The sequence below is a fragment of the Sus scrofa genome, chromosome 4 (assembly GCF_054392235.1).
Source record: "Sus scrofa isolate SSC_HxYL_T2T_F1_AM1 chromosome 4, Sscrofa_HxYL_maternal_Yorkshire_Landrace_v2.0, whole genome shotgun sequence".
In the NCBI taxonomy this organism is placed as follows: domain Eukaryota; kingdom Metazoa; phylum Chordata; class Mammalia; order Artiodactyla; family Suidae; genus Sus; species Sus scrofa.
Genome location: NC_139386.1, coordinates 113,856,545 through 113,871,674, shown reverse-complemented (window position 1 = coordinate 113,871,674; position 15,130 = coordinate 113,856,545). Strand labels below are relative to the sequence as shown.

Genomic DNA, 15,130 nt, shown 5'->3' with positions numbered 1-15,130 from the left:
GATACTAGTTGGGCTCATTACCGCTGAGCTACAGAGGGAACTCCATGTATCATGTCTTGTGTTTCCTTCATGAAAACACATAATTAAAAATCCAGTAGCTTACGTATGATTATTCTGATTTAAATTGTTTCAGTATGCATTCAAGAAGTTACATTTATATAATTGCATATTTTTTATTATAGGAGCAATTTACAGCGATGAGAGATTTGTATATGAAGAATGGTCAAGGGTTTGCACTAGTATATTCTATTACAGCTCAGTCCACGTTTAATGACTTACAGGACCTGAGGGAACAGATTTTACGGGTTAAGGACACAGAAGATGTAAGTTTTTCTCTCATGTATAGCACACCGCTGTCTCTCCGTGGCCAAATAAAAAATGTCCTTTGTCTATCAGCAGAAGATTTGGAGGGTATCTTCCACGTGCCTAAAAGAGCCCTTGTGACCAAAAGCAATTTTAAGCTTTCTAAATTTACCTGCAGATTATATGCTGAGATGGTTGGAAAAGGAGGACATGTGTATAAAGTTCTTTCTCTCCTCACCACTCACATGGTGCTGTGGGGGTCACAGGTGCAGTAGAGAAGGAGGCATCCCAGAGCACGTGGTAGAGGCGGGACGCAGGTTGGGCTCAGAAAGGTGGTAGTTATGTCAGAAGAGCATGGTATGTCCTTGGTTCTAAAATTCTGTTGATACAGTTTTTGCTCACAGTTTTATCCTTTGAGTTATGGTAAAGATTTTAATGAACTGGGTTTTTATATTTTTTAATTTTATTTTAGTTGTAGAATTCCTTTTTTTTTTTTTTTTTTGTCTTTTCTAGGGCCGCTCCTGTGGCATATGGAGGTTCCCAGGCTAGGAGTCTAATCGGAGCTGTGGCCACCGGCCTACGCCAGAGCCACAGCAACTCGGGATCTGAGCCACGTCTGCAACCTACACCACAGCTCATGACAACGCCAGGTCCTTGACCCACTGAGTGAGGCCAGGGATCGAACCCACAACCTCATGATTCCTAGTCAGATTCGTTAACCACTGCGACACGACGGGAACTCCTAGAATTCCTTTTTTAATGTTATTTTTTAATGGTAAAACACACTGTTTTAGAATTCCTGTCTTTTTGAACAATAGCATTGTTGTGCCTTTTTGCAAAGATGACATGTATGTTTTACATGTTTGTCTCAGTTTTGTCTCTAGAGATTTCCTTTTCAAAAGTTGTATAAATTAGAATATAAAATTTCATTCGTACCTTCCTTTCTGTTTTTGTGTGTTCTTTCTCATTATTAATGGGAACATATGCACCTGCTTAGGACCTTAGCTGTGCGGAATATTGTAGGCGGGAAGGATTTGCACCATATGACTCATGCCCAACCGTAAACCTAATGAATAGTTCTCTTTCTTCCCGTGACTGATTCATCCAAGAGAGTTCTCTTTTCATAGGCAATTACATGCAAATCACTGAACCTCTGGTAATGTTCATCTCTTTATCCCATGAAATCAACTAAAGAAGACTGAGTTCTAGATGAAGACATAGCTGCTCAATGGCTTTATTTTTATTCTTGCTCTTTTTGAATCTCTCACCTAAGCTGGTCTTCAGATCTAGGCATCAGTTACAGGAGTAAAACGTACTACTGCATCAGTCTTGCCACTGCTTTTGGCAGTCATTGGTCCTGTGAGATGAGGCACTTACTTAAAACACAGGGCAGTGTGTACGTTCTTCTCTGTATTGCAGGCACTTCCCCTTTCCTTCAGATTTTTCTAGTTGGAATTCAGCTGTTAGCATTATTCACATGAGAATTTTGGGATTATATTCGTAAAATAATTTAGCAGATCAGTGTTATGGGATCACTTCTGTATTTTTTTCTGTCTCTTCCCCCTCCACCTTCTCCCCAACACACATACATAACATTTTTTTTTAAGCACTTGCATAGTCCTAACTAACCCATTTCAGTTGGTGGCAGGTATTTGCTTACTTATAAGAGGCTGAGTAACTAGTATGTTAGTGTTCATTATGTGTTTTTTCCTTCCCACAGGTTCCAATGATTTTGGTTGGCAATAAATGTGACCTGGAAGATGAGCGAGTAGTTGGCAAAGAACAGGGTCAGAATTTAGCAAGACAGTGGTGTAACTGTGCCTTTTTAGAATCTTCTGCAAAGTCAAAGATCAACGTTAATGAGGTAACCTACAGCTGCTAGGCAGCACAAATAAGTGCCTTTTTTGTTTCCTTTAGGTTAACAACCCAAAACGTTTTTTTAAAAGAAAAAATGGTCTTCTTTTAAGCAGTCTTTATCAGTTTATGGAAAACACCAATTAATTCCCAGAAACCATATTCCTTCTCTTACATAAAATCATGTTGATGGCTCTGATGAGGACACTTATATGTACCTTATTGGCAAAGAGGAAGTTTAAGTTAAAGAATATGTTTAAAGTCCTGCTGAGCCTCCAAATGATACACCAGAAAGTGGTGTGTGAAGAGTGTTGCATCACCCTTGTATTCTAATAATTACCTATGCAGATATGTATGAATAGATTGTAAAGTCAAGTGGAGACGACCAAAATCAAAGTAGTTACTGTCGTGAACTTAACGTTGTACAGAAAGATATCACAGAATTTGTTGTTCTGAGTTCTGCTTCCCTTTGGTGCATCACTCAAAGGGAAGAAGCTGTGTGGATGGATACAGAACTGAAATTCTCTCGGTTTTTTAGGCCTCATACCACAGGCGCACATGGCTTTTTTTTTTTTTTTTTTTTTTTTTTTTGGTCTGTGACTTAACCACTGCACTATCTTGAGAACAGGAATACTTATAGTAAGTACGCATGCCTGCCTGGATGTAAAGGGCCAGTAGTTTCCTGGATCCCTAAAAGAGTAGTGCAGTCCCCAGCTGCCACCACCACACCCAAGCAGAAACTTTAGAGCTTACCATTGCTTTTATTAATGTTAACAAAAGCCTTTTTAAAACAAAAAATAGGAGTTCCCGTTGTGGCTAAGTGGTAACAAACCCGACTAGTATCCATGAGGACACGGGTTTAATCCCTAGCTCTAGTCAGTGAGTTAAGAATCCGGCGTTGCCATGACCTGCAGTATAGGTCGAAGACACAACTCAGACCTGATGTTGATGTGGCTGTGGTGTATGTAGGCTGGCAGTTGCAGCCCTGATTTGACCCCTAGCCTGGGAACCTCCATATGCTGCAGGTATGTCCCTTCAGAAAGACCAAAAAAAGAGTTCCCATCGTGGCTCAGTAGAAACGAATCTAACATCCATGAGGACACAGGTTTGATCCCTGGCTTTGTTCAGTGGATTAAGGATCCGGTGTTGCTGTGAGCTGTGGTGTAGGTCGCAGATGAGGCTTGGATCTGATGTTGCTGTGGCTGTGGTGCAGGCCAGCAACTGCAGCTCTGATTTGACCCATAGCCTGGGAACCTCCATATGCTGTAGATGCAGCCCTAAAAACAAACAAACAACAACAACAAAAAACAGAGAAGGCTTCTTGCTTTTCCCAGTAATGCAAAAGTCTTCATTTACCAGTAAAGCATGCCATTTGTAGCATCACAGGTAACCAGTCAGAATTAGCACACTTCCAACATAGATAAGAGTTAAGAGTGAGTTAGGGTAGCAGAATCCGGTGGTTTTTTGCTTGCTGTTCCTCTCTGGCCTTTGGTTTTCTGGGTCACTTTTCGTTGACTGATATTATGATTTTAGACTATTATTATCTGACTTTTTACTTTTTTATTTATGTATTTTTTATGGCCACACCCACAGCATATAGAAGTTCCCAGGCCAGGAATTGAACCTGCATCACTGCAGCAACCCAATCTGCTGCAGTGACAATGCTGGATCCTTAACTGCTGTGCCACAAGACAACTCTAAAAATAGTTATTGCTAATTCACTGCGAAGTAAATGAAAAGAAGTATGAAATGCTTCCAGTTTCACCTTTCTCTGTTGTAGAATTATAATTTCATAGATTTTTTTTTCCACAGATGTTATTTTGAAAAACATGGCCAATCATAAATTTTCAATTTTGGGTATAATCTTACTCTACCTATTCCAAACCAAAAAAAAAAAAAAGAGAGAGAGAGAGCATGGTAACTTTGAGGTAAAATCACATTAGGATTGATGAGTGGGCTTGGTTAGTAGTGCACGAGTACCATCTCGTTCATAAATTCTTTGTTTCTGGCTTTCATAGAATTAAGAGAACAGAGTTAAATGGTTTGAAAAAGATGGGAGTGGGAGGGATGGACCAGAAAAAAGAATATAAATGAATCACTTTTATAGCTTTGGGATAAATCATTTGGTAGTGATTCCCTTACCCAGCAATTCATTTAGGTTTGTCATCTTAGGACCGTTATTTTTTTAAGTTTACTTTAGTTGCTATACAATATTATAAACGATCCATGTGTAGTTATTATAAAGAGAATGCTCCATTTGTAATTATTATAAAATGTTGGCTATATTCTCCTTGTTGTACAATATATCCTCATAGCTTATTTTCTTCCTAATAGTTTGTACCTCCTAACTGTCCCCTCACTGTCCCCCACTGGTAACCACTCTATCTGTGAATCTGCTTCTTTTTTGTTGCATTCAATAGTTTATTACATTTTTAGATTCCACATGTAACTGATAATATTTATTTTCTCTGGCTTATTTCACTTAGCATAATGCCAAGTCCATCCATGTTGCTGCAGATGGCAAAATTTCATTTTCTTATGGCCATGTGGTATTCCATTGTATATATACATCACACCTTCTTTTGTCTGTTCATCTGTTGGTGGACACTTAGATTGCTTCCATGTCTTGGCAGTTACAAATAATGCTGCCGTGAACATTAGGGTGCATGTATATTTTCGAATCAGTGGGGTTTGGGGGTTTTTTGGGGGGAGGGAACATACCCAGGAGTGGAATTGCTGGGTTATATGTAGTTCTCTTTTTAGTGTTTTTGAGAAACCTGCATACTGTTTTCCAGGGTGGCTGCACCAACTTACATTCCCACCAACAATGCGTGAGGGTTCCCCGTTCTCCACATCCTCCCCAGTATCTGTTATTTGTGCTCTTGTTGGTGATGGCCATTCTGACAGGTGTGAGGTCATATCTCATGGTGGTTTTGATTTGCATTTCTCTGATGACTAGTGATGTTTAGCATCTTTTTATGTGCCTGTTGGCCATCTGCATTTCCTCTTTGGAAAAATGTCTCTTTGGTTCTTCTGCCCATTTTTAAAATCAGGTTGTTGGTTTTTTTTTTTTGATGTTGAGTTGTGTGAGCTATTTATATATATGTTGGGTATTAATCTCTTATCAGTTTAGGATCTTTTTTAAAAAAAAAGTAGAGAAGTGTTCTGTTTGATTTTGGTTTGGGTTAGGGTTTTTTTTTTTTTTTTTTTTTTTTGGTTTGGTTTGGTTGTTTGTTTGGTCATGCCTGCAGCATGCAGAAATTCCCGGGGCAAGGATCGAACCCGCACCACAGCAGTGACAGTGCTGGATCCTTAACCTGCTGCTCTGCCAGGGAACTCCCTGAAGTTGTTTTATCTGAGTACCATCTTAAAGAAGTGTAGACCAATGATTTTTAAAATATGTTACTTTTAAAACTTTCTTCAAAGGTATAAAAACAACAAAGAGGATTTCTTTTTACCCTTCACCCGGATTCACCATCTGTTAACATTGGTCACATATGTTTGCATATCACTCTTTTATTCCCAGATGTATATGTCACTGAGTGTACCCTTAGATCAAAGATATCCTCATGGAGTTCCTGCTGTGTCGTAATGGGATTGGCAGTGTCTCTGGAGCCCTGGGACGTAGGTTCCATCCCTGGCTCAGCACAGTGGGTTAAGGATCTGGCCTTGCTGTAGTGCAGTGTAGGCTGCACATGTGGCTCGAACCTGATCCCTGGCTCAGGAACTCCGCATGTCTCAGGGTGGCCCAAAAAGAAAGACAAAAAAGATATTCTCTCAGACAACCACAACATCATTGTTAAAATCTAGAACGTTGACATTGACACAGTCCATGTTCAGTGCATATGAACATTTTGTCTGTAATGCCCTTAAAAAGCTAGGACGTTTCGATACACTTCCCCAAAGCACTGTTTATTACAGATGGGTAATAGTAGGGAGCATCTGTGATGTGTTTCTGCTCCAAGTCATTAGTAAATGAGTGTTTGCTTTTCATATCAAAAAACCAAATTTAGTTCATCTGTTTCGTGTTGCAACATTTCGGCATACTTTGTACCATGAAACATATCAGAATTAAAATAATCTGCTTCTGTGAAATAAGTGATATTGTATTTTTGTTCTTGACATCTTGTATTTTTCATCCAAAATGAATCTAAAAGATTTATTAACAGATAACAGTTCAAACCAGGGATCGTAAACGTTCTGTCACTTTAACCAAAATTAACATCACAATAATCATATGCTTTTACATGTTATACCTTGAAAGGAACACAGTATCTCTTTTGTCCTCTTCCAGCCAAAAATGTGTAACATGAATCTGGAAACATCAGACAAACCCAGACTGAAGGAAATTCTGTAAAGTTACTAGCGATTATTTTTCAGGAACAACATCATGAGAGACAAGGATTGAGGAACTAGTGTTGATTTTAAAAGATTAAAGTAACTGGAAGTTAAATGTACTTTGTGATCCGGGGTAGATCCTTTTCAGGGAAGATGACTCTAAAGGGCATTGTTGGGATAGCTGACAAAATTGGAATTTGCATTGTAGATGATACGGAGTAAGGCATCAGCGCTTAAATGTTTTGAGTGTGATAACTGTGATGTGGTTATGTAAGAGAATTATCCTTGTTCTTAGGAAACATACACTCAACTATTAAAGGACCTCTGATATGCAGACTACTCACAAATGGTTTAGAAAATGAGAGAGGAGTTCCTGTCGTGGCTCAGCAGTTAGCAGACCTGACTTGCTATCCATGAGGACTCGGGTTCAATCCCTGGTCTTGCTCAGTGGGTTAAGGATCCGGCATTGCTGTGAGTTGTGGTGTAGGTCACAGACGTGGCTTGGATCCCTCATTCCTGTGGCTCTGGTGTAGGCCGGAGGCTACAGTTCCAGTTGGACCCCTGGCCTAGGAACCTCCTTATGCCGTGGGTAGAGCCCTAAAAGACAAAAAAAAAAAACAAAAGAGAGAGAGAGAGAAAAAGAAAATAAGAGAGAGTGTGGGACGGGGGAGGGAAAAGATAAAGTACAGTTGGCAAGATGTTAGTAATTAGCGAATATGGGTGACAAATATACATCAGTTCTTGGTCCTATTCTTGCAGCTTTTCTTTAAGTTTGAAGTTTTTTAAAAAAATAAAGCCAGTATGAAGATTTCAGCTGAGCACGGTTTTAGGTCTTGAGGCATAGCAGATTCCATAAAGAATGTAACTTCACTACTTTTATTTTTTCACTACTAATTCTTTTGCTCAGTTTGTTATTCAATATCTAAGAGCAAGCATGTTTCCCGCATCATAAACAGGTGAGTCCTGCTTCGTCCTGACTGAAAATCAGCCTGGGCTTCTAAGAAATCTACTGTTAAAGGGGCAGAATACAGATCCAAGAGCAGAATAATATTTAACAGAACCAAGATCATTTTGTGGAAGAGTCTCAAATGTTGATTCAATGAGTACTTTTTTCTTATATTTATTTAGATATTTTATGACCTGGTCAGACAGATAAATAGGAAAACACCAGTGGAAAAGAAGAAGCCCAAAAAGAAATCATGTCTGCTGCTTTAGACCTGCAGTAAGCAGCAGCTCTGAGCCAGGTAAGATTCTAAAAGCAGAGGAGATACCTTTCTCATCCTCTTATTTTGGGCTTTCCCCAACATTATCCACCTCCCATTTCACCTATTAGGGTAATTCCCAGGCTCCTGTAATTTGTGACTGTGTTTTATGTTACAAATGTCAGTATGTTCATCTTCTGGATAATTTGTCCCTTCCCCCCATGAGTCTAAGCTGTCTGAGGGAAATCAAGGATCACATCTCTTTTGCTCACCAGCATGTCCCCAGGGCCTGGTACAGAATAGGTGTTCAGAAAGTAGTGGTTGAATGAATAGAAAGTGTTCCAAGGTCACACCCAAGATCATGCTCAATTGAAGCAGAACAGTGGTTCATGTGGGGAAAAAAAAAATTTGATGAATTATTTCAAAGTGAACACACCTGTATATATTTATAAAAGTCATTCCTCCTCAAATCCCAGCCCTGATTCCTGGCACAATAGATTAGTTTTGCCTCTCTTTGAACATGACAGAAACAAAAACATGTAATGTTACTTTATGCCTGTCGTCTTTCACTCAAAAGTGTTTTTGAGAATGATCCTTGTTGCATATAGCAGTAGTTCATTTTTATTGTATGACCGTAATACAGTAGTCTTTAAAACTGAGCAGTAGACTTCTCTCTTCTGCTATTGATGGACATTTGGGTTCTTTTCAGGAGCTAGGATGGTTCCTGTGCACATTCTTGTGCGTGTGCATGCATTTCTGTTTGGTGTATATACAGGAATGCAGTGGCCAGATTATAAACTGTATATATGGTTAGCTTCCATGGGTACTGCTAAGAAGTTTTTCAAAGTCGTTGTACCAGGTTACACACCTGCCAGCAGTTTATGCGTGCCACATCCTCCCCCCATTTGCTGTTGTCTGTCCTTTCACCTTGAGCCATTCTGCTGGGCGGGTGGTATGTCACTGTAGTTTTAGTAGTCACTTCCTCTCAGGTATGGATTGACTTCGTTCAAATGCTCCTTCGGTAGGTCTCTAGGTAGTAGTCAACTTTAAGTACCACTTAAGTTTTCATTAAGTGAACCCTTTGGAGAGAAATTAGTGGCAGCGTTGAAGCTGCCAATCAAGTGAGAGAGCAGGCTATGTGGGACCATTTGTTTGTTTTTCTTTAATTATATATTTAAGTCCCCTAAACAGTTTCAGCTTAGGTTCACCAACTCTATAAACATTACCATAAAAGAATATTCTCATGGAGTGGATTTATGATGTAATTTGATTCTAATTATGGGACTGTTGCTAAACTTAGTCCACTTAGAGGAAAGAAATCCGCTCCCCACATGAGAGTTGGTTGTGCTGACTCTTGTAAGTCTTTGGGGTCCATTTAGCAGAGTCCGTCTTCTAGGGCACCAGTAACTAATACGTGCTTCCTTAGAGATAGGACTGAATCTCATCCTTACAGGAAACAGCTGAGTAACTGTACCCCTTTTAAATGAAGGGAAAACAGACAGAAGAAAGAAAGGGACACAGATTGCCTCTGGTAGTCAGACTTAGGAAAAACAGTTTCTGGCCAAATGGTTGCTCAGGCTTTTAGTGAAATCTTGAGCCAGTAGCTATAGCTCATCAGCTCCCTGAAAGGGATTATTATTAAAATTATTGGTGTTTTTGTTTCTTTAGATAAAGGTACAAAGGTAGAAAAAGTGAGAATTTCAGTTCCTTTTCTGAAATAGATTATTTAACTCTATATTTTATAGTTAGTTGACTTATTCTTAACGATTACATTCGCTAACCCTCTCTAATTTCCGGTTCTCGGAAAAATGTCCTTTTATCTTATGTTTAAAGGAAGAGGTGCCATCTCCTGGCCTATTATGAAAATTCACTCATACACACCCTCCAGTGTACTACTGTGAATTTTACCTTAGAGGAGAGAAGTCTTGACCTAAATCTAGAAATAAGACTTTGATCCTGATTGCATAAATTCTCTGACTCTGATATGTAATTCAACTTAGAGTATATTTAATACGTTACCTGAGATCTCTGTGGATATTTGATATTACCAAATAATGGGTTCCTTAGTAATTAGAATACTTTGCAGAGCATTTTGCTGTGGTTATACACTTGAAGTGCCACATTGGTCCCATTTAAAAAGCACCCAGATATGGGATAAATTTAACGAGCATCTGTAAACGTTTTAGTAAGAGTGTGTGAACCTTGAGGGCAGCTTATCCAGCCTTAGTCATTAGGCAAAATCACATTGAAACACATTAAGCTCTTTCTAATATGCCATACTCTTTAAAACTGAGGAAAGAAATCCGTCTTCAGGAGAGTTCTTTCTTTAACTTAATTCTTTTCTGCTGAACAATAAACCTAACTTTGGGTCATCTGCCCTGGAAAATGGGGACCAGCTTTCTGTATCATCTTGTCTTGTCCTAGCCTTAACTGGAAGGGGCAACCCTAATGTAAACAGTCATAAAATGGTTAAATAAAGAATTTCCCAGGGAGTGCCCTCAGCACTTAATGAACCTGACTAGGATCCTTGAGGATGCGGGTTGGATCCCTGGCTTCACTCAGTGGGTTAAGGATCTGGTGTTGCTGGGAGCTGGGGTGTAGGTCTCAGACATGGCTCGGATCTAGCATTTCTGTGGCTGTGGTGTAGGCCGGTGGCTACAGCTCTCATTGGACCCCTAGCCTGGGAACCTCCATATGCTGCGGAAGCAGCCCTAAAAAGCAAAAAAAAAAAAAAAAAGAAAAAACTAACAAACAATTTCCCATGGAAAGTTTATGCAGGCAGAAGTTGTTTCCTTATTGGAAACGGAATTTTTATTTAAGATGATAATGGGGTAGAAATGAAATAATCACTGTTTTCCTCTTTATAGACAGGACTCTCAGATATACAGTGAAACACAAAGTACAATGAAACTATTTCTTAGGCATTTTAAAAGGGAGTTTAAAATAGCTGTGTTTCTGTGTCTTTTTAATATAATTTAGTTATCTGGTAATGGTCAACCTAAATCATTGTTTTTTTCTATATTATTGAATCTGTGCTTATCTACTATCTTCTGACATCAAGATTAACTATATATATAAATATATATCTGTGTCTATTCAATATTCTAGATTTACAGGAATGAAGAACTGTTGCCTAATTGGAAAGTGCCAGCATTCCAGACTTCAAAAAATAAATCTGAAGAGGCTTCTTCTGTTTTATATATTATGTGAAGAATTTAGATCTTATATTGGTTTGCACAAGTTCCCTGGAGAAAAAAAAAATTGCTCTGTGTATATCTCTTGGAAAATAAGACAATAGTATTTCTCCTTTGCAATAGCAGTTATAACAGATGTGAAAATAAATATACTTGACTCTAATATGATTATACAAAAGAGCATGGATGCATTTCAAATGTTAGATATTGCTACTATAATCAGATGATTTCATATTGACCTTTTTATCATGTTTCTTCCCTGTCAAGCACTAAAAAGTTGAACCATTATACTTTATATCTGTAATGATATAGATTATGAAAATTTCCCCTCAAACTCATTGCAGCAGATAACTTTTTTGAGTCATTGACTTCATTTTATATTTAAAAAATTATGAAATATCATTCTGTCATTATATTCTAATTAAAATTGTTTGTGCATAATGCTTTGGAAAAATGGGTCTTTTATAGGAAAAAACTGGGATAACTGATTTCTATGGCTTTCAAAGCTAAAATATATAATATACTAAACCAACTCTAATATTGCTTCTTGTGTTTTACTGTCAGATTAAATTACAGCTTTTATGGATGATTAAATTTTAGTACATTTTCATTTGGTTTGTGTGTTTTTGTTATTGTTTATAGATTTAAGGCCTTTATTTTATAATGATCACATCATTTTAAATGCAGGCAGTAGCTCCTTTCTGGTTGGTCCCTACAGAACACTTGGCTTTAAATCCCTAAGTAAATGGTGATCTCTCTATGAACAGACCTCGCACTTTCTGTTCTAGATATATTTATTCCTATTATACAGTAAAGTACATGAGACTACATTCAGTAGTTTTGTATATTCTCTCTTGATCTTAAAGATTGTATCTTATTGAATAAAATATCCCACTGTGTATTATTTTTATATGTAAAAGATAAGTTTAATACTGTATCAGGGTTTAACTTTTACTATTTCAAATCTTCCGCAGCTTGTAATTTCATCAAGGGAATCCTTTTGCCATTGTTAATTTGTTGAGTGTAAGTCCACCAATGAAATGTTATGTAAAAATTTTCAAATTTGCTTTATAACAGATTGAAGAATCTGAAAGAAGTGGATGAAAGTGAAAAAGCATACAAAAGGATGTGTCAGTTGCTTTTTCTTTGACATATGTGAAGTAGTATAGTGATAGCCATATGGAAAAGATTGTGAAGTTACGTTTTTAGCTGGCTATATAGTGGTGCTTTTCTTTTCCTTCCCAGTTTTTGTTTTTTTTTTTTACAAAAGTGAGGCTTAAGTAGGACATGAAGCTAGGGTGATAGGATTTATGCACGCCCTAGAGGTAGAGCTGAACAGCTTGTTAGCCATTGAAGTGCTGGAGAGGGAAAGAAACAAGTTTAGGAAACCCTGTGCCTTGTCCCTGAATGTTAAGGAGGAGACCCGTCCTAGAGGGTCCAAAGCATTGCTCAGGGATCTAGATGCTGTCTCGTTGCAACTAGGTGTGAAGTAGCGTTCATGCCTTGCTGAGATTCCAGGAGTGCGGTCAGCCCCACCAGGTACTGAACTGAAATTTAAAGATGAGATTTCCAAGGTTAGCTCTGACCAACCTGAGAAAATGTAAAAATACTATAAAAAAGGTATGTAGAAATTGTATTCTTCTAAGTTTCTAATCAACGTAGTTACCTAATAATTAACTTCTACTGATCCAGTAATACATATGTCTGGGACTAGGGGCCAAAAAATCTCATAAATGCAATAAATTAAAAAAAAAAAAAGAAAAGAAAAAAAAAGTGAAGCATTAGGGCCAGACCGTCCAGGTCAGGGTGGCATATTTTAAGGTCCTCTAAAGTTATTCTGCTTTAAAACTCACCTCTCAAGCATTCCTTTGGATTTAAAGATCATAGGTAAGGTAAACATCTCATAATCTAGTAGACGTTTCTAAATATTACCTGTTACATAATTGTATAGTTATTTGCCAGAGTTAAGTAGGAATTATTTTAAATAAGAATAACTCCAGGTTACAATCTGCTTGACTAGTAGCATAAACTCAGTGTTCTCTGTTTTAGAACAGGGTAGGAAAAGATGGCAGGTATTGGATTTCTTTGTTACATTGTGTACATTGTGTACAGTCCACTTGGGATCAAGTGAAACTGTGAAGAAACATGCCCTTGTGGCCCACAGTCGTGTGACGAGCAGGACCAGCCAAAATCAGAGATACGCGTCACTGTCGGGGCAAAGAAGGCTGCCATTGCAGAGCAAGGTGGAGAGACATCCTGTTGGTGAGATGGGTGGGCCTCTTACAGGGCGAGCCCTTCTCTGCGTGAAGTCCTTCCTCTCAGTTCCAGAGGGGAGGAAAATAAGATGTGTCTTTAGAGCAGAAAAATCAAAAAGTCCTCAAGGATAGTATGGGAATCTCATGATAAATATTCTAAAACTGAAACCATGCTATTAGTATTTATGGCTATTTGGCATATAATAACTTTGGTTTTATGAGTAATATATAATTTAAAGGAGGCTCAATGTCACAGTCACTAGTTTGCTTTTTTCCGCTAAAACGCAAACGACTTTAATGGCTGAGTAATGTCCCCAAACCGTCTCTTAGAACCGAACAGGAAGCGCATAATCTATCAGTTTCCCCTCCACCAGAGGGAGCTTCAGCATCAGTTAACGCTTCCCGGAGCACTGAGTTACAAGTGTGTATGCGAGCCTTCCCTGCTGTAAACACTGCATGCCTCGCAAAGAGGCGTCAGGGCCTCCTTGCAAGAGTTTGTGGTTTAATTGGGCAGGGAAGATATGAGAAGCTCATCAAAGACGTGAATAATACTGAACCGTGGCCACAGGGTAAGTTCCCTTAGGAGAGGTAGAGAGGGGTGCCATAGCGGCCTGTCATTCTCTTCCCCTCCAGCTGGGAACGGATCTCTGTTAGGCGCCTGGATCTGCCGTCTAACTGGCCGCCTTTGCCCCTCAGCGAGGCAGCCTGCGGCGTTGCAGTCCCAGGACGCTTGGGAAAGTTACTCCTTGGGAAGATACACTGATGCCTCATTATTACGAGCTTTACGAAAACAGGTTACTTGGTCTGGAGCTATTTTTCTTCACTTCCGAACTTTCCACATTTTCTAGACCTGTCCAATTTCATATATTTTGCCTCATCATCCGTGTAGGTACACATGTATTTGTCAGTTCATGTATCCGATTTTTGTTTTCAGGACTGAGGGGCAGAAGGAAATAAAGGTTACCTCAGCATTTCTTTCGCAAACCATCACAGTAGAATGTCAGAGGACCCAAAATCCACCCGTTCACACGTGTTGTGAAACCAAAATGAAGAAATTGTCAGGTATTTGGAGGAGAAGAATAAGTTGTAAAATAACCTTTTGTTTTATTTGGGTCTTGTACTTACTTAAGGTGCTACTTAAATGTGCGTTGAAATAGCCCCCCCTTGACTCAGCTCCAAACTGAAAAGGGCAGAGTGGCTTGGGTTGCTGGTCCAGGATCCGGAAAGGGCCCATCTTGCCGGGAAAGAAATGAATGTGAGCTTTGAGGCAGTCTGACCACCCAGGTTTTAGCATTTCTAGTCCCCCCAAACTGTAAAAAATGCAAGTTATTCTGGAAAATGTAGTATAGACATTGCATTGAACATGGGTTTTTCTTACAACTTCATCTCGGGTTTGTTGAATGTGCAGTCCCTTTGTTTAATGCCGTATCTTGCTTAAATATTCTTGTTGGGAACAGCTGGAGACTTTGAACTGGGTGCCTGGTTCTGTTTTCTGGGAAGGCAACATGGATTCTGTTGAAAGCAAGAGCTTTAAAAGTGAATTGGGGGTGGGGGGTGCAAGTTTTTTGGCTTGTTAAGAAGCTTCCTGTGGTTCTGGGCCCAAGGTGTGACATATATTTCCTGCTATTCGCTTCTCTTAAGAAGCATGGGCTTGGCTGTTCCTTTTGAGGAAAACTCTTAATAAACCTTCTTCCCATTTTAAGTAGTGATGTGACTCTTATTTTGAGCTGTTGTTTTCAGTGCATTTCAAAAATCAACGAGATGCAAGGTCTTGTGCCTCCTTTTAACCGTGTAAAAGTTCTTGTAGAGCTTCCAAAGCAAAACAAGGCACAATCCTTAGAGACCTGTCAGCAAATACTTACTGTGCCTCTACTGTGTGCTGGGTGCCGATCTGCATGTTGAGGATACATCAGGGGATATAATAACACAAGCCAAAATCGCTTCCCTCACGGAGTTTCTGGCAGGGGTGTGTGTGTGTGTGTGT

General features: G+C 39.0%; 1 protein-coding gene across 11 annotated transcripts in view; it reads left to right on the top strand.

Annotated features, from left to right (window-relative positions):
• RAP1A (RAP1A, member of RAS oncogene family) overlaps nt 1-14,848 on the top strand; it is a 77,644-nt gene extending 62,796 nt beyond the window's left edge. For all 11 annotated transcript variants that reach the window (XM_003355241.5, XM_021090029.2, XM_013997264.3 and 8 more), the window contains 4 exons: nt 183-323; nt 2,024-2,167; nt 7,624-7,739; nt 10,806-14,848. In XM_003355241.5, coding sequence (XP_003355289.1) covers nt 183-323; nt 2,024-2,167; nt 7,624-7,710 — 372 coding nt within the window. In that variant the 3' untranslated portion in view covers nt 7,711-7,739; nt 10,806-14,848. The remainder of the gene's footprint in view (nt 1-182; nt 324-2,023; nt 2,168-7,623; nt 7,740-10,805) is intronic.
• The last annotated feature ends 282 nt before the right edge of the window (nt 14,849-15,130 follow it).